At 39.4% G+C, this 24,146-nt stretch overlaps 1 protein-coding gene across 1 annotated transcript; it reads left to right on the forward strand.

Annotated features, from left to right (window-relative positions):
* Window positions 1-8,900: 8,900 nt before the first annotated feature.
* Window positions 8,901-19,681, forward strand: CDC20B (cell division cycle 20B; the record flags this gene model as incomplete). The annotated part of the gene is given in 5 exon segments (XM_051804454.1): window positions 8,901-9,001; window positions 14,655-14,781; window positions 15,833-15,958; window positions 16,656-16,795; window positions 19,546-19,681. Coding segments are annotated over 5 exon segments (630 nt in total), but the record flags the coding sequence as incomplete, so codon positions are not given.
* Between the last annotated feature and the right edge of the window lie 4,465 nt (window positions 19,682-24,146).

A 24,146-nucleotide genomic window follows, 5' to 3' on the forward strand; every position in this document is an offset into this window, starting at 1 on the left:
CTATGCTAAATGCATGAAGGTGCCTTGGGTCCTTCAAAGGCCAGTGCTGTAGCTCAGTGCATGAGTGACACAAACTTAGGGTTTTGGTTTTGGTTTTGTTTGTTTGTTTGTTTTCTCTGCCATAGACTTTCTGTGCCACAATTGATTCAGGTGTACTTATCAGACCAGAAACATTTGTTTCACGCTGTTTCCCCCCCACCACCACTCTTTTTTCACCCGTGTGACTGCCGGAGTCGTCCTCAGTCCAGCTTCCGTGGCTGTTGCTCTTAGCTTAGGCTGAGCCTCTGTGGCGCGGCACAGCACAACTATAAATAGCGCGAAGAGGCAGGATGATGTTAATCCATGTCTAATCTCAGTGTTTTGTCTTCTCTTGCAGGTCTCAGGCTCGGGCAGAAACAGATGCTTCCTGTTCAGGCGCTCCCCGTCGGGGCTCCCTCAAGCCTCCCTGCCGGCACACGATGGCAGCAGCCGCCCGCGGTCCCGCCGAGCCCCAGCCCAGCGGCACGGCCCGCGGGGCGCCAGGTCACCACGCAGGGGAACTAGTTCCTGTGGAGAGAGGATGGCCTCCTGCAGGGGTTTCTGAAACGGCGTGCAGCCGGGAGTTAGTGCGAGCTGAGGGTTGGTGTTTCCCGTCTCACGCTGCCGGGACTCTAGCAGTGCACGGCTGCAGCAGTCTGCAGGCAGAGCTACAGGTCAGCATCCTGTCAAAGTATTTTTCTTTTTTTTTGTTGTGTTTTTTTTACGTTGAGGTGCTGGAGTGAGTGCAGAGAAGGGCAACAAAGCTGGTGGAGGTTCTGGAGCACAAGTTCTGCGAGGAGCTGCTGAGGGAGCTGGGGTTGTTTAGCCTGGAGAAGAGGAGGCTCAGGGGAGACCTCATCACTGTGTACAAGTACCTGCATGGACGTTGTAGCCAGGTGGATGTCGGTCTCTTCTCTCAGGGAACTAGTGACAGGATGGGAGGACACAGTCTTAAGCTGCACCAGGGGAGGGTTAAAGTAGGACCTTAGGAGGAATTTCTTCACAGAAAGAGTGATTAAAGATTGGAATGGCCTGCCCAAGGAGGAGGTAGAGTCACTGACCCTGAAGGTGTTTAAAGAAAGACTGGACGTGGCACTTAATGACATGGTGGAGTTGACACGGTGATGTTCAGTTATTGCTTGGACTGAATGATCTCAGAGGTCTTTTCCAACCTAATTGATTCTGTGATTCTGTGATTCTCTTGACAGGAGCATGCTGCTATTGTGAGAGAAAAGCTCAGCCCAAGGTTCCCCTCACCAGTGTGCAGACAGCCTATGGCAGCAGGTCACAGAGACAACCTAGGGCAGCAGAACTCACAGGGACCTGATATAGAGGAGGGTGAAAAGGAGAGAAAAACAAGTCTCATCCATAGTCAAGCAATGCCTGCGGCAGACCAGCCTTTTTTTCCCTCTGTGATGGGGCACGTGTTGAAATGGGTTTAAGTTTCACTGGACTATAAGAGTGCACAGGGTCTGTTGCAACAGTTTCACAGCTGGAGTAGTTATCAATAACTGACAGGAGAGCAGGGAGCTCGTACGGGCTTCTCTCCTTCACTTCTTTCTGCTTCTCTCTTGCCTTGTGTGCAGCTCCTGCAGACCTAGCTGTCATTGCGGGACTTGGATCAGTCTGCAGGCCTGGATTTGCTCTAGTGTATACTCACTGAAGGAGGAGCTTGTCTTGTAGTTTCTCCTCCAATGCCTAAGGCTTCATGTACTGACAAAGGCACAGCAACCAAGGGACACTCACATTCAACTCACTTGCCTGAGGGCCATTCGGAAAACAGACCAAACTTCCAGCACTCGGAGTTGCTCTGGAGAGCTGAGTCTAGGGGAGGCTATTTCTCTCCATCAGCAACAGAGGGAGCTGAAGAAAGGTTGAATGAGCTTTTAGTGTGCTGACTCCTGCTTCAAGCAATGCTAGGGGAAATTGGGAAAGGGTTTGCAGGTTGCATGTCCAAGAAGAACTTCCCAGAAGATGTAGGGATCTAAACACAGTTGACCCCTTGATTAATAATTGAAATATTTAGAGACTAAGTGAAACATGCTGCTTAGTGTTCAGGATATGTTCCTATGATGTTGGTCAGAAAGTGCAGTTCTGTTTTCTGCTAAGTAGAATACCAGAGCTTTTCAACAGCAGAATACCAGAGCTTTTGAATAATGCATGCACATGTCTAGGGAATTCAGGTTCTAAGACAGTGTGAAGTCTTTCCTTCTTCAGTTTCTAGAACAGAAAGTCCTGCATGCTGCCGCTATTAGCAGTGGTGAAAGCCTGTATGGTTCTGTGAAATCAGATATTAATTTCCTATGGGGTATGATCCTGTGTAACTAGTCAATAAATCTAAGGCTGGACATGAGCTGCAGTAGTAAACAGGCATTCTTTATACAGGGAGTGATCAATCTGACTTTTTTTAGACACCTCTTTTAGGATAAGATGAATAGTACTGTAGAAATGTCTCTTTATCTTCACTGACAAAAGAAAAGCAGGTGACTGGTTCAGATGTCAGTATTTGCATTGTCCCACTTAGTGTGTCAAACCTGCTTTTAGAGTACTGCTATTTTACAATCAGTGTTATTCTGAAAAGTACTTGACAAATATCGCTGTACATGTTTTTTTTTAAGGAATTCTTTCAGTTAAAATTGTTTATCCAGTAAATCCCAGGTGTCTAAGAAACACTCTGTCATGAAAACTCTTGTGACTTTACCCAGCAGTCATGCTGCAATAGGTTTGGAAGGAAGGAATAACAGGAGAGCTGAAATAGAAAAGAAACAGGTGAATAATGCAGCATTCAAATACACAGGTAGGATATTTGTTTTTCTGATGTGTTTTTTACCTTGTCTGTGGCCTGGAATATGTTATGAGGATAATACCTTGTTGACATGGACAACAGCAACACAAGAAGGTCAATTTAGGAAACATCTGTTGCAGGAAAGTCAGGAGCAATTTGTTTGTCATTTATTTGATTCAGGTTCACTTTCCTTTCTCCAGGCTATCGTCCTGCAAAAAAAACCTAGACTAGTGAAACCCTCAAGGTGGGTTTGTTACCTCTGAGGGAAAACATGTATTGTAAGAATTATGCATGAAAAGCATGAATGACTCATTTTTCCACTTGCCTTAATACCCACTGTGTGTGAAGAAGATAATTGCTTCAGTTCTGCAGATTGTAGCTGTTCATTTTGTCACGTAAACAGAATGAGGTGCTATTAAAAATTTACCAAAAAGTAGATTTCTGAGAATGTTTTTTTTATCGTGACCGTAAGTGATCAGATTCTTGGTCAAGGGTAGAAGAACACATGGAATCTGCCTAATGTGAAACAAAGACCTTGGATAATTTCCCATTTAGGTGTTTTTTCTATTGCTGTACACTTTATCAGTTCATTTTTCCTAGTGAAGACTGACACATGATTCTTCCTTTTTTTAGGCATTATCCATTCCTTTTTGGAATATAAATCCATGCTCTCTACCCACCCACCTGGTTCTCTTCACTAATGTGAAAATTGATTTCTCACATGAAACATGGTGGTACTTAAAAAATCTATTACCATAACATTACACTCAAACCCACCTCTCTATTTTCCTGCTATCTCCTTGTGACTTTTTATGTATTGTCGTATTTTTTTAGCCAGTGACCACAGTCTTTCTTATCTTTTCCTTTCCTGGATGGCATCAGTTGCAAGGTCAGTAGTGAAGATGCTAATAGCTGGTTTTACATTATTACTTTTTTGACCATAACTGTTGAGTAAGGTTGCTTCGGACGTGTATACTTAATGCCCTAAATTATAATCCTAAATTTATATACTTGACAAGTTTCTGTGAGGGTATTAAGCTCAGCTTCTGGGAAAAGGAGGTAGTGTCAGGACAGATGGCATAATGGGCTTGTTGACTGACACTTTGTAATAATTGTACTCTTGAATGTCACTGGATGTTGGAAAAAACCCAATTTTATATCCTTCCAGGAAACCTGATCCTTGGGACAATAATTTTCTTCTCTTAATAAACAAAACAGTCTGGAAAATCTTCCTTTCAACAGCAGTGATTTCTTTCTTCCTGTACCCCTCCATGGACTCATTGGAGAGTCTGTGAATTTTATAATTGTTAAAATACACAACTCAATTGGTTTAATAATCCTGAGTAAATGTAGCCAACAGAGAAATTGAATGTAACTTTTTTGGGGGTGAGAGGATAAGTACTTTCTATGAATTAATGTATGTAGAACATTTTTCCTTAAAGTATAATGTCTTTTAGAAGATGCATACATGGTATTTATTCACTTTTAATCATAGAGTCATAGAATAGCTTGAGTGGGATGGGACCTTTAAAAGTCACCCAGAGAATGGTTGGGATGGAAGAGGCTCCTCAGGGAAGTGGTCACAACACTAAACCTGACAGAGTTCAAGAAGCATTTGTACAATGCTCTCAGGCACATGGTGGGATTCTTGGTATTGTCCTGCGCAGGGCCATGTGTTGGACTCAATGATCCTTGTAGGTCCCTCCCAACTCAGGATATTCTGTGATTCTATGTAAACCTAGAACGATACTGTAATTTACAAGTAAGAGTTGAATTAGAGCTAAAATATTAATTGTGCTACATCAAGGACCACAAACCATTTTCTAGGTTGTGATGTGGGGGTCTTGGCTACACATTGTGGCATGACCAAAACCTAAGTTCTTCCTAAAACCATTTGAAAGTCAGTCCTGGCTAAATACATACAAAACCCCATTAATCTTCTTAGATACAGTAATTAATGACTATTTACTTTTTGTTGCCTGGTAGTATAAAGGGATGGGATCCACTGAGAATAAAATCTTCTCACATACCAGTGAACGTGTGTGGTCTCTCTGTGGGCTAAAATATTACTTCCTAGTATACACAATGAGTTTTCCACAGAAATGTCTGCACTTATTTTGGAGGGACACAGATCCAAACTATGTAATTAGCTTTCTGCCAAGTTATCTGTGTAAGTCTTACAGAAAATGCCTCTCAAAACTGAAGGCCCACTGTAGAACAGATGGAATATATAAAGAAGAAACACTTTCTTTTTTTCTCAGTTATATTTTTTCTAAGACATTTCTTGTCATTATTGCAGCAGGGTTTGAAGAAGAGTAATACAGACTGTGCTTGGAAGGGTGGATTTCGCAGACCTTGGAGAAAAAATTTACTGATCTTGAGTGACTGGTGAAAACATCAGCTGCATTTCTACATTACTATAAACAAAGGATTACAGAACAAGCAGAAAACCAGAATCAGAGCATTCATCTAAGTGAACATTGTGAAGAAATAAATATTACTAGGAATTGGTGGCTACAGTCATGTCCCATGTGAGCTGATCTGGACCTTTGTCCAAATCTTGATTAAGGACCTAACCTAACTCTTTAAAAAAAAAAAAATAAAAAAATATTCCAATAGCAATTCATATCTCCCTTTTTTCATTTTTGCTGCATCATCTGTTTCTTTGATACCTAAGGAAATGCTAATGTAATTTAGAAGATCTCATTCCTTGGAGGTACCTTGTACCTATTTTCAGTTTCGTGTTGTAATACTGGTTTAAGGAATGGCATCATGAAGTCCAGTGTCTGGGACACTGGTTTGAGGGACTCTAATATCCAGTAGGTCTCATGCTGGAATCAACGGCCCTGCAGTGTATGCACCACAAAACTGACCTTCCCTCAAAGACTTGTTGGCTACATGCAGAAAGCATGTCACTGTATGTTGGCAGCATCAGCCCAAGTGCCAATTCAGAAGAGGACAAGAGGGCAGTAGGGTTTGACAGGTGACCTGTGGTAGGTACTCCAGATGTACAGGCCTGGAACTTCTTTCTCTGGTAAGGAGGCCTTGTTCAAACATTTTTCTTAAAGTTTGTGTGTTCATTAGCAATGAATTGGTGTTTTATGGGAGGAAAGACGTCTCAAGTCCCTGAAGTTAGAGCACATGATTTCGACACTGGTATTCTGTATTTGTTATTGTTCTCCCATCCCAGACACAAACTCTTTTGAAGCTTTCATATAAAGAATGTTGAACCCTTTGATGGGACTGGTGTTATCCATGATAATTAAGTATGTTTTACAACGGAATTCTTCATTCAGCCATGTTTTCACTTCAATACATTGGCAGAAAAGTGCTTCTAGCTTCCAATAGTCCAAGAGGTTGGATATAGCATTGAAGGAAGCAATGGCGTGAAGGTCTGTGAAAATGCCAATTGCATCTGGAAAGGTATGTGTATAGAGCAAACATTTTCAGGCACACTGAACAGTAAGAAAGTGGAATTTGCATCTACACTGGAAAGGTTCATCTAACTGTTCCAGCAAGTGTTATAGGATAATACGAAGTGGCTGAGATTTAACTGCTCAGGGCTTCTTTCTAGAGCTCTCACAACCTCTGAACAGATAGTATTCCAGCTCATTCAGTGTAGTTAACCCCTAGTATTTTAACTGGCTATCTTTTGGGTCCCATCGGATGTACTGATGACCCTTAAACATTCGTTTCCTTTCAGCTTTTTTGTTTCAGAGCCCTACAAATAGTATTGGGTTGTGCTGCAGAATGGGAGAGGATATGTATCATATGGACTGTTGGGCACATGAAAGTGCAAGACATGCAGAGATTGTGGAGCCTTGTTGTTGTAACCTGTAGGGAAAGGTAACTGGAGCAAACTGTCTCTAGCACTGCCTCTGGTTTCATCGGTGGGGGAGTTGATTATTTTGCTCCATAAAGTATCCTAGGAATGAATGAACATGAAGTGTGAATTATCAAGTAATTTGAAAACAGGGGTAATCTGAACAGATAACCTTGAAATAATGCAAGTATTCCCATACTTATTTGAGTGTGAGACAATTCATTAAATATCAGACCAATATTTTGTTGTGTTCTGTCTTGGGCAGATGATTTGTTTTGGTGATCTGGCTGTTTCTGTATGATGGGTTCTTGCGAGTCAGGGCCTGTTTCATTCTCATGTAAAAGCAGTAAAAACCAACTTCTTTATGAATCTGGATTTTGCTTCCTGTAGAAGTAGTTGGGGGATATGTGATAGATTTATATTTTCCTTTGTTTCTTTTCTCTATGCAAATAAACCTCCTTTCAGAGCAGTCAAGGAACTAGTCAGCGTTTTTTACCCCTAATGGCAAATGAATATGGGTATCAGGAATACCAGGTTTGATTTCATGCACCCACTTGTTAATCAAATAGTTTGGTTTGACAGTATCACTTATCACTTCCTGAGTCTCATTTTGAGAATTGACACAGGCACGTGAGAGCCAAAATCTTATCAAAAGTTAGTGATGTCCACTAGTACCCAGGCAAAATAACACAAAATAGTGTAATGAAACTTAATTTCCACTAATGAAAAAGCCTGTTATACAGAGTCATGTGTCTTGAAGTAGGTGAATATAGCTGAAAGGACAATCAGTATGGATTTGGGGTAGATGAATTACTGATGAGAGAAGAAAAACCTGAAATGAGTTACAGAGATGATTTCATCTGTTATTATTTCACTGGACAATGACAACTACCAGTGCTAAAGAAGAAAAACATTTTCAGTGTTTCAGAAGTGTTGCTATTAATCGAATATGACAATTAAATGCCTTAATTTTCTTGAATTATCTTAGTTTGTTGGGTTCAAGAAGGCTTTGTAAAATTTTTCAAACACAGTGAAAAGTCTAGATGTTAGAAGTACAGGTTTTTCTGTAAACCATATCTCATTTTACTGATGTTAGACATTTTTAGGGTTAGAATGAAGCGCTATATAACCCATTGGCCAGATCTGAAGTCCTTCCTGAAAACTTGTGTAATTTTTTAACTGCACAAAATTTTAGATACAGAAGAAAATCACCCTATTGTGCTTCTTGCTCATCTTCAGAGGGAGGGAGTACCACAGCTGAAAGGGGAAACACTTGTTGTCTGTCAAAACTGAATTTTGGATTAGGAGACAAGGTTCAGGAGAGAGTAGGGAAGGATTGCACAAAATAAGTTCTCCACAATTTGTCATTGGACTTTCATATAGGATGTTTATGTGTGTATTTAATCTACAGAGTACAAAACTTTTTCAGTGTTGAATTTTTTTGGGCAGAAGTTAGTTGTAGAGACAACTAACATCTTCTGCCCTTGAAACTTTTAATACTCATTCTATTTACTCCTCTCTGGAGCATAATTCAAAAAAGGAAGTTAAAACATAAAAATGCTAATGCTAGACATAAAAATCTAGCATTAAATGATTCATAGTGCTAATGATCTGGCATTTTTTAAAATTTTACTATGTTTAGGAGTCTTTGAAGCATAATGTAGACAATGACCACAAAGGATGACTCTTCTTCTTTCTCATACTTTTATTTGCTTTTGTTTCTCGTTAATGTTCTGTCACGAGCTTGCTGTGGTGTGATCAAAACATGTGCGTTTTAAAAACCTTTTCCTGTGGTTAAGTGTTGAGGGGGGAGACTTTTTTGGGGGAAATAAACACAAGAAAGCAAAAAAAGTTAATTACTGTATGGGGGAGGGGATGGTTTGAAGTGGGAGAGCACATATGAAAAGTTCTGCTAATGGCAATTTTTCCTGGGACTTTGGCTTATGTGTTAGATAATACCTGGACCTACCTGTTGCAGTCGTGAGTCAGCAATCTGAAGATAGTAAAGGCTAGTGCTTCCATGTATGAACTTCCAAATACTGACATGTAAAATAAAGAGCTTTAAACTCACAGATGTGTATCCACTGCAATCCTGTCTGACTTCAGCATCACTGATATAGGTGTCAAAATTCTGAAATACTCGTTATCTTGCTTGTGAAATAAGTGAACTTCAGGTTGTCCATATGTCAATTCAGAACTGGGCAGTGGCTTGTAAGCAAATCAAGGGAACAATTTTTTTTCTTTTTGATGTCAAATTTCTTGTTTGTTTTGGATTGGCACTTGTGGAAGATTGAAACTAGAAATAGGTTGAAAGATATGTTTGGCCACCTGTCTGTAATTGGAGCTCTGAGCTGGAATCATTACATTCTGAGCAGGTGAGTAGCACAGTATATTTCCAGAAAGAGTCTTACTTTTACTTGAACAAATGTCCCATTAAATTTAGCTGTTTTTCTTGGCTTTGCTCAAATGTGATTTTCCTATCCCTCTATTAATCACCCACCTCAGAAATCATACGTAGATTTACTCTGTGGCAGGAAAGCAGTCAAAGGGGATTTAATCTGCCTCTTTAGTCCCTGCTTCTTAATCTCCTTCCAGAAATCTGTCACCACTTGCAGAATTTCACTTGGATTTGGAGGCTGTAACTCTGGTTTTGTGCAAAGCCTGACTTTGAAATTATATTGTCTCCAGTGTGTCTGAATTCCAAAAATCATAGCCTGCCCAGTGCTGGGGAGACAGTATGTAGTTTAAATGGCCCCCCTATTGATATCAAGACTGAATCTGTCTTTTCAGATGCACAGTGAAACAGAATCGTTAAGAGTTGCACACCTCTCTAGCTGTGTATCTGCAATGAAAGGCCAGCTCATTGCAATCCACAACCCAAGGAGGGGTGAAGTGGTTGACCTTTGCTTTGTCAAGGGTGTATTTTAGAGTGGTGGGTGAATATTCTATATTTAGGTATATATACATATACCTCTATGTATGTATATACATATACATACATACATACCTATATATACCTATATATATATATAAAATATATATTTCGGTATGTGCACTCAGATGAGAAAGAACAAATGTAATCTTTTGTGGTTTTTTTCATCCCACTTTCTGTTTCAGATATTTGACTAACACTTGAGGGGGCTGAGAGGAGACTTGTTTATGATGGATGCTTTTGTGACTTTAAAATCATATGATAGTCTTCTGTTTTACTTAAATGGGAAAACAATAGCAAGGGTGGACTGAATTTATTATTAAACTCAGAATGAAACTAGTATTTCTGGATAGGAACATTAGCGGTAGTTTAATTTTGATTTCACAAGTTGCTCTGGCTTTTGATTTTATTAGGTCTGCAAGGTGGAGAGAGGTACAAGGATACAGCTGAACAACCAGTTAATAAAATACTGTTCCAAATACACTGGGTGGGTTAAGTTACAAGGCTGAAGCTGTCACCTCCTGCCAATGTGTGTAAGTTTGGCCTGGCTCTCTCTTGCCAAGTCCGAGCTGTCTCCTCCCCCCTCCCACTCTCTCAAGCAAGGGAAAAAAAAATGAACCACAGAAAAACTGAAAGAGGTCTGAACAAAATGGAATTATATCAAAAATATATATTTACATGTATATTTACAATTATATATACAATTTGAATATATTGTACACATGATAGGGAGCTCCCGGGGGGGGAGGGGGAAGGAAAAGGGAGGGGGAAACAAGGATAAAAAGCACTAAAAAAAAATCCTCCAAATATCCCGTTAATAGAGAGATAGCAAATAAATACAAAAAACCGAATTAAATACTTCCCTGAATGAGGCAGCAGAAGTGTGTGAAGCACCAACCAACTCCCCACGCCTCCTGAAGAGAACAGAGGTAACGGCAGGTCGGAGCAAGCAGACTCTGGCCTGTACAAGCAAAGACCTGTCGCCTTCAGGTACCAGAAGAGAGTGAGCTCTCTTAACTCCACCTTATTTATATGTGGTGTTATGCTAAAGGATGATATGAAATTCTTCCTTAGATTTCTGACCCCGTTGCTAAGGAAGGCCTAAAAATCCAAAAGCCAACCCACTACACAATACCAAGTGGCATAACCTTACTACAGTAAGAATTAGTTTTGGTTTGCATTTCACCTTAGCCAAAGTAGTGAAAACAGCAGAAACTTGCAGATCTTTCTGAGTGTATTGATGATAAAATTCAGTGTCAGCCTGTGAACTACAGTTATGGTTAACAGATTAGGTTGAGGTACCATCTATTTCTTTTGCTAGGTTTGAAACTAACCAGTTCATTCTAACATTAGGGCAGAGTTAAAATCACTGCATAAATAAAAAAAAGAGTTAATATTAATTGCTACTAAAATAAGAGCAGCATTCCTACAGTAAACTTCACTGTGGAAGTTTCAATTGTAATCTCAAAGTATTAATTGACTTTGGGTTACATGGTAATTCTTGTGGTTAAAAGTAGTCCAACAACACATCACCATAAACCTGTAAATAAATTTCAGTACTGTAAACCAATCCATCACATTTTATCGTGTTCTCTTTGTATTTAGCAAAACAGATGCCACCTTCTGTGTCAAAAGCAAATCATTCTGATTTTTTTATGCCAAGTGGGAAAAAATGTTCTTTCAGACAGGATTCTCAGGACCCCAGTTCCTTCCTGGTCATATCACTATAATTACTGCCTTTCCCCTCTTCTTCTTTGCCCCTTTCTCTTAGCTTTTATTGCTGACCAGATGTCAAGTGGTAAGGAATATTAGTTAGGGTCAGCTGTCCCACTTTTGTCCACTCCCAAGATCTTGCCCATCCCCAGCCTACTGATGCAGGGGGAATGCTGGAGAGACAGTGCTGATTCTGTATGAGCACTGCTCAGCAGCTGCCAAAACACGTGTGTCATACAAACTCCTTTCTAGCCACTAATACAAAGCTGCAGTGGGGAAAACAAGCTCCTCCTCATCCAGACCCGATAGGGGTCTAACTCACTAGGTTAGATTTTCTTATCATTATTTAGTAGAAAAAATCTATGTAAATCTTCAGAAGGCAAATGATGATGCCTTTTCATATAATGCACAGATACCCATGTAGTTGCATATGTATTTTCTATAAAGATGTGCTTAACATTCACTAGAGAGTTGCTTGTTGGAATCTTCCATGCTTTTGTGATCTTCAAGAACTTGACTAGTCCACTATAACAGCACAACACATGACATTTCTTTCAATAAGTCAGTTTTGTATGTGTATTTTTAGGACTTTGAAATCACTTAGCATGTATCTGAAAAATCTTTTAGAGCCAGTATGAGAAAGTCTCCAGTTCTTAATGCCTTAAATTAATCTCTGGTAGTAGTGTCAGATATCTGTTTCTCAAATACCTGGTAAGATGGTAGTGAACTTGCTGATTTTATTTCAGTGCCACTGTATTAGTTGGAACTGCGAAATTCCAGTAGAAAGCTCTTCTGTTTTGCCATAGTTTTAATGTAAGTAGTCCATACAGCAGGTGAAAATTGGCAAGGCAGCTGGGGTTGGTGGAATTCCATCTGAAGTTTGGAAACATGGGGGCCTTGCACTCCATGCTAAATTTCACGAGTTTGTGGTGCGCTGTTGGGAACTCGGCGAACTACCATCAGACCTTCGTGATGCAGTCATCATCACTTTGTATAAGAAGAAAGGATTAAATCAGACTGTTCAAATTACCGTGGTATTACTCTACTCTCCATTGCTGGCAAAATCCTGGCAAGAATACTTTTGAACAGACTAATACCTGCTATAGCAGAATGAATCCTACCTGAAAGCCAATGTGGTTTCAGAGCCAACAGGAGTACCACAGACATGGCGTTTGTTCTCAGACAACTACAAGAGAAGTGTAGGGAACACAACAAAGGTCTCTATGTAACCTTTGTTGATCTCACCAAGGCTTTCGATACTGTGAGCAGAAAAGGTCTATGGCAGATTTTGGAACGTTTAGGATGTTAAGTTCCTTAAGTTCCTTAAGTTCCTTTAAGTTAAGTTCCTTAAAATGATAATCTCACTCCATGAGGATCAGCGCGGCCAAGTCAGATATGACAATGCACTTTCTGAGCCCTTTCAAATTAACGGTGGTGTGAAACAAGGCTGCGTTCTTGCACCAACCCTATTCACAATCTTTTTCAGCATGATGCTCCAAAGGGCCATGGCAGACCTCGATGAAGAAGATGGTATCTACATTCAATATCGTACTGATGGAAGCCTATTCAACCTAAGGCGACTGAAGGCCCACACCAAGACCTTAAACCATCTTGTCCAGGAGCTGCTTTATGCTGATGATGCCGCCCTTGTCGCCCACACAGAAGCAGCTCTGCAGCATTTAACATCCTGCTTTGCAGATGCTGCTGAGCTCTTTGGGCTGGAAGTCAGCTTAAAGAAGACAGAAGTTCTCTATCAACCTGCACCTCAGGAAGTCTTCCATCATCCCCATATCACCATTGGCCAATCAGAGCTCAAGTCAGTCCAGCAGTTTAATTACCTAGGTAACCTCATCTCCTCGGATGGTAAGATTGATGGGGAGATAGACAACAGGTTAGCAAAGGCATATAGAGCTTTCAGAAAACTCCATAAAAGAGTATGGCGTAATAAACACTTGAAGAAAAGCACAAAGATCAGTGTTTACAGAACCATAGTGCTGTCTACTCTCTTATATGGATCCGAATCATGGGTCATCTACCGCCACCACCTGCAACTCTTAGAACACTTCCATCAATACTGTCTCTGTACAATCCTAAACATCCACTGGTCAGATTATGTGACCAATACATCTGTTCTAGAACAAGCAGCAGTCACAAGTATCGAGGGCATGTTGCTGAGAACACAGCTGCACTGGGTAGGGCACATCTCCAGGATGAAGGACCACTGCCTCCCTAAGATCCTGCTTTATGGTGAACTTGCCACTGGCTGCCGCAAGAGAAGAGCCCCCAAGGGGAGATACAAGGACTCCCTGAAACAACATCTCAACCTTGGCCATATTGATCACCATAACTGGTCTACTCTGGCCTCCAATCGGGAGGTCTGGAGACACACCATCTATAACGCTGCTGATGCCTTTGAGAACGCACACAGGATCACTCTCGAGGAGAAAAGACAACGCAGAAAGAACCGTGTCTTGCAGAATATACCACCTAAGGAATCTTTCTGCTGTGCCTTTTGCAATCGGACATATCTATCTCGTATTTGCCTTATTAGCCACCAACGTGCCTGTATAGAGCCTTTCCCAAATCTTCATTTGCGAAGCTCAGCCATGATGATGACGAATGTAAGTAGTATCCATAGAAAGACAGGAAAAGGAAATACACTGCAAGGTACTTCTAATATTTTCAGTTTGACTCCACTATTGATGTGTAAAACGCATACCTAGGAGCTGAGCTGTAACAGTAGTTGTGCTTCCAGGCAAGGTATTCCTTCCCTTTTTTTCCTTTAGTAGACTGATAATACTGGTTGTAGAGCCATGCATCTATTTCCTAACAGGAAATTAGTGCAACAGTATCAAGCTGTGCAGATTTTCTGTAAGCCTTGGAGTGAGAGGGAGAAAGGAGATAAGAGAAGGGACAGAACCAAAGACCACAGTTACTTGCTAGTAAGTCCTTTCCCAGTGCAATGCAGTTTTACACTGTCTTTTTGTTGGGTATGGAGTCATATCTGGCCTTGGCAAGAACCATCTTACAAAAAAAAATTCATGAAGAACAGGAAATCATTTACATTAAATGGCTTGACAGTTGAACAGGGTGCAGGTTAGTGGCATGCAGTGTGATATGTCCTCATGGAAATGATACTGTGAGGGAGAACAGATGTTCTGCCTGGCTTGAAAGGAGTAGCTGCTTGGCTCCTTTCTGTTGTCAGCCACCTTTACAGTCAGGGTGTGCTTCTGATAGTTGGTTTGAGTTTCCTTTTACTGAAATAGTATTGTTCTGCAGACTCATTTCAGTCTGATGTGGTTTGCTTCTGAAACCACTGAAGAAGCATCAGTGTGAGGAAGTAGCTTGCCTTCTTTATCATTATCATTAAACCCATGCTACAGCGGTTCATGACTAGTTTCTATTCATCACCATGATGTTCTGGTTGCTCAGCACCATGGCTGGTGCTGTTTTTGCCAAAACAAAAAAGGCATTTGCAGCCTGAAATTGTTACTAACCAACCAGTTGCTGGCAGATGAGTCTTGTGGTGGTATATTGAATATCTGGCCTAGTGACCAGTAAATTGCAGTCACAGCCACTGAGAACCATATCTCAGCAGTTAAGGTATATGAAGAAGGAATGTCTGTTTTTCTTTATTAGTTCTCATGAAAGCACATCGTTGATGTGGACAGTTAGAAAACTTTTCAAATTATCTCACTGATATCTATTAGTTTCTTCTGTCTGTGATGCAGTTAACTTTAAGACCAGTTCTCCTCATAGATAAGTTTGCTAGGGTTTTCATTAGGAAATTTTGCTGGATTAGAAGGCCTTTGCAAATCTACTGGCAAACAGAGATAACTTTTCCATGTTCTTCTCTATATATTTACCTTGCACAGAAAAGTTTGGTGGTGCAATACTCACAAGTTTACAAACAAGGTATTTCAGTCTTGGGAGTTTTGGGAAATTCTTTCTGCTGCAATCAATTTAATATATGAGGTATCTTTTGCCCTCCTACCCATATTTTCATGTTGTTGCTGGTGTCAAATAATCTGAAGAAGGAAACTCTAAATGAAATGATTTGGGATTCTTCATGAAGACCCAGTATGTGTGGGAGATAGGTCAGGTATTAACAGTAAGAGGCAGGGGAGTCCAGCACATATAAGCCATTTATCCTCACAAAAGGATCTGAGGCTGGCCATAAAGTGCTAGGATTAAGGGGTCAGAAAATTTTTTTGTAAGAGGTGGAATTTAGTTCTGAGAAACTTTTTTTCAAGTAGATTCTGGGCCTTAGGCATATCCTTGAAATATCCCAGAAAAAACTTGTAAGCCCCGTAGGTAACTTTGCTTAGACTTCCGTGATGGGTTGACTGAGGCAGTAAGACTTCATCCTTCTGGGTTCTCATGGTACTGAGGTGTAAGTCTGTGGCCTGTTAAGGAGGGAAGCTGGAGTTTTATGAGTGTATGTGGGACTGTGTAGGCTACTGTGAAGCAATGGCAATTTTTCCAGCTAAGATAAAACTGCTCTGTTCTTCCAGCTAACCTCCTATTCTGTTCTGGCATGTGTTATCTTTTTATTTTTTAGGCTGTAAACTGGTGTCCTTGGCAGACCAAAGTCCCTGCTACAGGAGGTGGAATGAAAGATGGGATTTTCAGTGTCTGGGAAATAAATTGTGAGAAAATCATCCAAAGTGCAGCTACAGATTCTCAGGTGAAATAATGAAATGTCTGCATACTTAGGCTGTGTTCTTTTTGTATAGCTGTGCTCATTTGGCAAACTCCAACTGACTTGGAGGGAGGTTCTGCAGTCACAGGAACAGCAGGATTTTTTCTGGATGTGCAGTTGTGCTACATTCAGCACTGCAGGGTGTGATTGGATTCAGAAGCTGCTTGTTGTTTCTCATTCACCACTTCTGTCTGCATACCAAAGTGACTGAGGAGGAGATGGTCATACTTCTGATCTTATTTCCCTGTTGGTAATAATAGTTTTGGCCAAAGCTCTTCATGTGGAGAGAATGTTGAAGGGGAGAAAAATTTCCTAGAGCATAGGGGTAAGGAGAGGTGTAAGAGTTAGAAGGCAAGCATCTGTCTCTGGAGTTTGAAAATTAGGAGGAAGAGGAACAGGTTCTCAGCTGTAATAAAGCAGCATAATTGTTGCTTTGCTGGAGCTATTACAACTTAGCTGGGGATGTGTTTTAAGGGCTTTGGGTTTATAGTGATAGGTTATTACCATGTTTAGATAGGACAACAAGGCAACTGTACTTTGAAGAGCTGTAAGGAATTAAATGATCCTTCTAAAAAAGTGAGTATTGTACTGTGACTATTTCCCAGTAGCTTGTTTAAACATTGTAGATAACACTTCAAATCTCTGAATGGTGTATGCTAAACCTTTCTGAAAACTAAAGCAGAATTTTAAATTGCAATGGATTTGTTCTTTGCTCTGGTTACCCAAAACCAGTGAACTGATGATAGGACAAGGCCTTCTTGAAAATCAGATGAAAATATGGAAGTATCCCATGCTTTTCAATTCATCAGGACTCTATGGCAAGTGTTTCAGTTAATAGCTTTAACTATTTCAGTTATCTATCTATCTAATCAGTGTGGTTTTCCAAGTGCATACCTTATGCATTTGTGTAAGAAAAGAGTAAAGAGCTTCACATCCTCCCTCTGCCTACATAGATGTGTTCACGTGCACAGTTCTGATTGTGGGATTGTAAATGTTGGCTTATTAAGATAATAATACAGGTTGCTCCTGTGAAATTCCTTGGTTTTAATGATGGGATACTTTCCTATAATTTCTAAGGCCATGCCAGGTTCAGGATATGTATTTCCACTTCTTCCTGAGGCTTATTAGGCCTGAATTGAATCTGCTAATATCAGGTTGCTTCCATTATATTCTAGGCTGATGAACCTCCAAGTGATATAACCTAGATATGACTGCTTTTGCAGCTCATTATGCAAGGATACTGAACTAGCTTCCAAACGGTGTTCGAAACAAATATCCATGTGTTATTTAGAGCTGTTTGGATTTTAAGGAATGATTTTGGCTGTGAAGCAATGTGGTGCAGAGTGTTTCCCTTGTAACCTGCTGCTTTCCTTGCAGCTCTGTAGTTTTATATAGTGCTGTAGGGCTCCACAATACACAGAAGCTGGTCCTTGCTATTAAACCTCTCTGTTTCTGATGCTATTCATGAAGAAAAAGACCAGGTTATTGCCTCACAGACACATTCCTGCTTATGAAGACTCTTAATAACTTGCTATAAGCAATTTAATGTTGGAAGAAATTGTGGATGTATCAAAATAAGCTCACAAAAATACTGTGATGGATGAGATGATTCTAAGTCAACCTGAGACACCCTTAACCACAGAAGTTTTACATCCAAAGAAATCATCAGGTAAATTGTAACTGATTTTCACTGTTTAATGCTCCTGCAAATGCTGAAGACCCCAGCTAACGATGAAGATCCATCAGTACCTTTTCAGTACTTTAGTAATTAAGATTGACTGTCACTTAGCATATTCAGAAAACAACAACTGGAAGATTTTTATAACATTCAGTCCACTTTTGAGATACTTCTGATAGAACTATTAGAGTAATTTATTAGGAAAAAAAGAGAATAATTTGGGCTGTAAATGCCCTCCCCTTAGAAAAATTGTTGCAGATCAAAGAAAACATACAGGCAAGCAAGGTATGTAATTGCTTTGAAAAATACTTGACCTGAATGTGATCTTGAAACAATGAAATAAACCCAGAAAACTCCACTCAAAAAACTTTTTGACTGAGACTATTAGTCAAATTTCGGTCAGTGTTGTGGAAGTTTTGGATGCCTCCAAAGACTGCATCTCAAGCTCTTCCTTCAAAATCATTATAGACACTGAATGGACACAGTGTAGAGAATTCACTGAGCTGTAAGCTTGTGGTCCTAAGTATAGAGCAAAGATTGTGTACACTAAGTAACTTGAGAAGGAGCAAAACCTGAAAATTAATCTCTGCTGAAATAATTTAATGGTGGTGTTGAAATTCAAGTCACAAAGTTTAGGAGGAACTCATATTACTCAGCACCAGGACAGCAGATATTTGCTTTTAGTTACAGTGTCTCCAAAGAGCCGTTGTAGCAGGTTCACAAAGTTGGGGAATTCTGTCCATTTGCAACAGTCCTGTGAGGCTTCGTCGGGTACCATTGTGGTAAGTACCACAGTTTCAGAGGGCTTTACAGTTTCTCACATGTTTATCCCCATAACATTTTTAGCCAGACAAGTGCAATCCTCTTGTGTTCATGGAAAACTCAGGTACAGGTGATGGGGAAACATAGGTCACCCACATTCATTTAAGTTGGTCACACATGATTTCTTACCTTCACACTTCCTTTTAGGATGGGCTTCATCTGGTCTTTTTAGAAACTATGACTCAGAAGCTTTTGTTTCCCCTTGTGTGACTAGCTTAGCTATGTGATTGTCAGTAACTCACCCAGCCAGAGAAGCCAGTGGGCAGTAACAAGGAAAAGGGCTTCAAATTTCTCACGCCACTATGTGCCTAAAAACCTCATGGGTTTGCTTAGCATTGTCATACTGTTAGATGATACAGGAGGTCTATGGCAGAGCAGTTTGGTAAATACATCTCTCCACAGTCTCAGTTTAGTACCAGACTCCTTCTGCCTTCAGTTCAAAATCAGTTGCTTCTACCGAGGGAGGTTCTTCTATAACCAGGTTGGTGAGTTTTGCGCATTCTTTGTGCTGCTAGACTGAGGGAGCTTCTTGCCTTCAGTGTATAGACCCGAGGTCTACTGCCACTGCAGACAAAGTCAAGACACAATTTCACCACATGATTTAGTGGGATCACTGTTAAAAGATCTTAACAGTAATAGCCAAGTAGCCGGAGACACTATCTCATTATTGTTGGATCAGCTACAAACTGTCTGCAAGGCCTGTGCAGCAAGATGGGAAAGCTCAGAAGCGAGAGACATTACCAAATACAGATGAGACTGATGTTGTAAATGTGTAGAGGCTCAAGAGTTCAGGTTCAATGTATTCCTTGGACAGAAATATCTCCTCGATGTGGTGCAGTCCTGTCAGTTAAAGTCTGATGTCTAATAAGAATACATTGCATTCAGCTCTTTATTAATATGAAAATATTCAACAGATAATCCTAGCTTCCCACATCCTATGCAGCATGTTTTTCTGCTACACTAAAAATGGAACAAGCCATAGTGTGGGTGGGGCTGGTGAAAATGTCTAGCATAATCAGTGTAGAATTCTGCTGTATCTTTCATTTTCTTTTGTACGTATTTTATTATACAGTCACAAAAGGAGAGTCTTGCATATAGCCCTTAGCCCAGATCAGAGCAAGCTCCCTTCTGCTGCAACAGATGGAATGGCTTGGCTGTGGAAATGCCATGAATCTGTGGAGAGCAAACACAGCAGCAAGGCTTTTTAACAATGGTTATTTGAGCTCATTCTTATGACTTCTTTTCCTTGAAAGCTAGTGATTAATGTATTTAGCCTATTCAAGAATTCAAAATATGTGTCTTCCTTCCAAGGGAAGCATGGCAAAAGATAGTACAATTTATTTAAGAGAACGTAATTTTCCTTATCTGTCCATCATGTGAAATGTTAGTAGCTTGTCTTACCCTAGAGGAAAAATATTCTAACTCTAAAGAATAATGTCACATATTTTTTCATTGAATTAGCAAACATGGATCAAATCCACCAGCAAGTGCCAGCATAAAGTCTTAGGTGCTGCTTTTAGCTTTACTTCTTGTAATAAATTTTACATTATCTTAGCATCCCCACTAAGAACCACATGCTAATTAATGTAAATTGGCTTGAATTGTTCAAAGACTGGGATCAGCAGAGACCAGTCTAGGGGTCTATATTCTATGTATCACATAGATCATGGTACAGAATCTATCTAAATATTTCTAGATATGTAGGTTAAATAATGAACCGTAACCAAATTTATTTGGATTTCTTTACTGTTTTCATAGTAGTAATGATAACTAGCTTAATTAGGAAACTGTCTTTATTGGATTTTTTAATGATTTCCTTTCCTTAAACCCAACTACTATGTTTGACAACGATTGAAAATATAAAAAATTGCATAATAATTCTATTATGCAAAATTATGTAGTCAACAAGTTAAGAAGCCAGGTGGATGAGTTAAAGAAACTTGCTGGGTCAAATGCATCTGTTAGTTCATTCATTCCTTAAGAGTACTAGTTCAATTCTGGTTGTCAGCAGACTGTGCAGCTATCACCGTCTCATGACTTTTATGTAATGCTCTTGGAGTTTTACACACATCTGCCCATGTAAGATTTGTACACTGTCAACAGCCAAGGAAAGATGTCAGGACAGGTTCTCAGAAGCTATTCAGATGAAACTCATTAGTGCTATTCAAAATGTGTTCTGTTCACAGACGTCTTCGCAGCTTTGCTTTCATTATTAGGAGCGATGAGAGGCAAGGGGTAAGGGTTCACTCTTGCATTTGTATATTAAAAGCCCTGTGAACTCAGAAATTCATATTGTTTGGATTTCTTTTTTTTTATTCCCCCCCCCCCAATCAAAATTTATTTAGAATATTTCCTGTAGCTGGGGAAGAATAGGACAATAAGGGAGTAGAGCAGTGTCAGTTCATGGAAAATTACACTGTGGTCAAATGCATGAGAAGACATAGACAGGGCAGAAGTTATCTCTGGAAATGAATGTGAAACTGTCATGTCTTTATTTCTCATGATTTTTCAAACCTCATCTTCTACTGTTCATAAATCATGTGGTTGCTAATTTTAGCTCTGTAAGGTTGAGACCACTCAACTGTTTTACCTTGTAAGATGTTAGTTTACAATAAATTTGCTCATGTGGTCTTCAAAACACATTAGAAAATTATAATTTTGATTATCAATTAAGAAATTACTACCAAGAAGCTGATACCTAAATATGGGAAATTACTTATGCTGTACCTATCTTCTAATATGAGCATGTTTGTTGCTGGAGATTTTATCAAACACTTAGAATCTGGTTTAAATATTAAAAATAGTATTTTGAATAATTCAAAACTTTTAGAACTGTTAAAAACATTTTTGTTTCCCTTTTGAATGTGAAAAAAAGAAGTGGTATTAGTCTCTTTATGCATGTATTTTTTTTAATTCTCCCAGAAATTCTGTTTCTTTCCTTTGCAGCACCTGAATTATATTAGTTTGCCCAATATAGGAATAGGTATATAACACGGGATGGGATGATGTGGTAAGGAAGGACCTGCCCAATACTGAAACCACATATGTTTTGTTAGATGCTCAAATATCAAAATGAGAAAGTACTTTTCTCTCAGTCTAAGAACTGCTCATATTTTAGTTACTTATTACTCATTGTTGACCTTTGAAACTGTATTGCCCCAGATGTATTTTAACATAATACCTAAAAGTGGGAGAAGTCACTGACTTCAGTAGAACTAATCAATAACCCATAAATATGAGAGAACCTTGTTTATGTGACCTGTAGGTCTGTTATGTGACTGTGTTCGAGAAGGCTTTGAAGTGTGCATTTAAATTCCAGGCTGTAACTAATCTGGAGTGAAATTAAACATGTATTGGAGTGCTTTTTTCTGAATGTGCAGAGTGTGCAGTTGCTGCTCTTGCATAGCTGTCTCATTCTGCCAGTGCATAGGTCTTAACATATGAAGTCCTAGTCAAAATGTGAAATCCTGACTTTCTCCCTGTAGAACATGGCATACTTTATGATCATTGCCTGTTATACTGTTCAGGCCCAGGCAGACACAGAAATCAGAACCCATTTCTAAGAGGTCAACTTGTTCTGCATCTGAGTTCTGAATGCAATGGAGGCTGAACCTCCAAGGGGGCACAGAGGATTAACTAAAATTTAAGTTACCTAAACTCAAATGTTCATCCCTACAGTCCTATCCAAGGTGGAGCACTGCACAACATGTGGAATCCAAAACTTCAGGTCAAAAATACTTTTTACAAGAGGAAACACATCATTGCTCATACAGTGCCTGTGTATTCCCAGGTATATAAATATAACAAAATAATTGTCTGTAATGTAATGAAATGGATTAAAGAAATTCAGACTGGGGAATCAATTTTTTTCCCCACTTAAAAGCACTAGTCTTGCAGACAGTTCCCTGTTCTGCCACTGTGTGGTCAGATTTGATGCTACCCACAGAAATCTTGCATTAGTTTGTGTAATGCAGTTTATACCTGTTAATTTCCTCCAATTTCCTTATATAGACACAGTAAGAAGAAATAGTTACATTCTAGATGTCACAACGTATTAAATTATCATAATATTTTTCTTAGCTAGTGTAGATTCTATCCCATAGTAGTGGGATTGCATGTGAATGAGTTCATGTCTCTTGATCAGAAAAACTCTCCACCTAGATAAGAGTTCAGTTCTCTCTTGCTCTTTCTTCTGCTTTTCTTCCACAGGTTTACACTACTGGCAGTAGTGACAGAGGCTGGAATACTTTTTTACCATGTAAGTCCAATTTCACTGGCTCATTTTGCATAATTCACTAAATAATGCTTATGTAAAAACATGAACTTTTAAATTATTTTGGAATAGATCCTGAATTTCAAGCTAGAAGAAGAAGGTTGCACATTTTTCTCTTGCACATTTCTTCATGCATTGTAAACATCTCCTTGGCCAGGACCTCTCCTTCCTGAGGAAATATTGAATGACAGGCTTTGAGTGGGATTTTTCACTGACAAGGTTTCTGTCTGTGACTTCTAAGGAAGAGGAAAAAGCAGACCACAGAGGAAACAGTAAGCTGAAAAAAATGCAGTAGCAGAATGAAAGAAAGACACTGAAAAAACGAGTAAAGAGCAAAGAAATGAATTAAGACTATTGTATGGGAAGGGTGACATAGGCCTAGAGGTGGGCTAGAGATTTTTTTACTAGATTAACAAGGATAATTTTGTTTTCTGAAGCTTTTTTAGAATTAGTTTTTGCCTAAACAAGGGTTTGGTAGTTTCCAAGAATAGAAAAAGTCTAGTATTACTTATTTCCTGTGTGTTTAAAGACAGAATCAATTCACTATTTTGGGTGTTGGTAGCAGTCAGTGGGGCAATTCTCTTTGTTTCACTGATGCAATCTTAGTTTGCTGGTAATTCTTCTCTCTTCTCCTGTTTTGCTTTTGTGTTTGTGTGTACCTCTGTGACTGTGTTTTTGTGTACTTGTTTGTGTGTACTTGTTTATGTGTTCAATCCAAGAGTCAAAAAAAACCACTTTAGGAATAAGAATGGGAAGGTGAAAAGTTCTGACTGTGTAATGCTTGTAAAAAATGGAAAACAAAGACGATGTTCATCATCAAAATTTTCAGTAAAGACCCCTATAGTTTAGGCCCTCTCTTTCCTCATCCTTTATTATTCCTCTGAGACAAAACTACTGTTTCTTCTCAAAAAGATCAGGTTAAGGGAGTTGTGTAAAGAGGTTTTAGTTTGTATTTTCTCATGTTGTATTGTAAATGGTGCTTTATCACTCATGATGAACAGAGCAATAATTTTTTAATTAAAATCAACACAAAATTTCTCCACTCTTTGGATGTCCCCTGCTTTCTTTTATGTGATGCCTACCTCCAAGTAGGTGTGTGAAGCAGAACAAAACGAAACCAAGCCCTTTTTGAGGTGTTAATAGCATTGCAAATACTGAAGACTGCTAATACAGAGACAGGCAGAAACATTTTTCACAATAGATACATGCACTTCTTGACAAGTCCTTCTTCAAGCACTTAAAAAATTTCACTGCATATCTGAAACAGCAGTAGTGGCATCATACAATTAATGTGGTCTTATGAACAATGCTTCATGTCAGTATGGTAATACTGATAGTCTAGCTGTGACATTTCTTGTCACTTCTCTGGAGTATGGGTTTTCAGCTGATTTTTTTAACAT

The sequence above is a fragment of the Manacus candei genome, unplaced genomic scaffold (assembly GCF_025592945.1).
Source record: "Manacus candei isolate 608988 ecotype Guabito, Panama unplaced genomic scaffold, ASM2559294v1 h1tg000061l, whole genome shotgun sequence".
Taxonomy (NCBI): Eukaryota; Metazoa; Chordata; class Aves; order Passeriformes; family Pipridae; genus Manacus; species Manacus candei.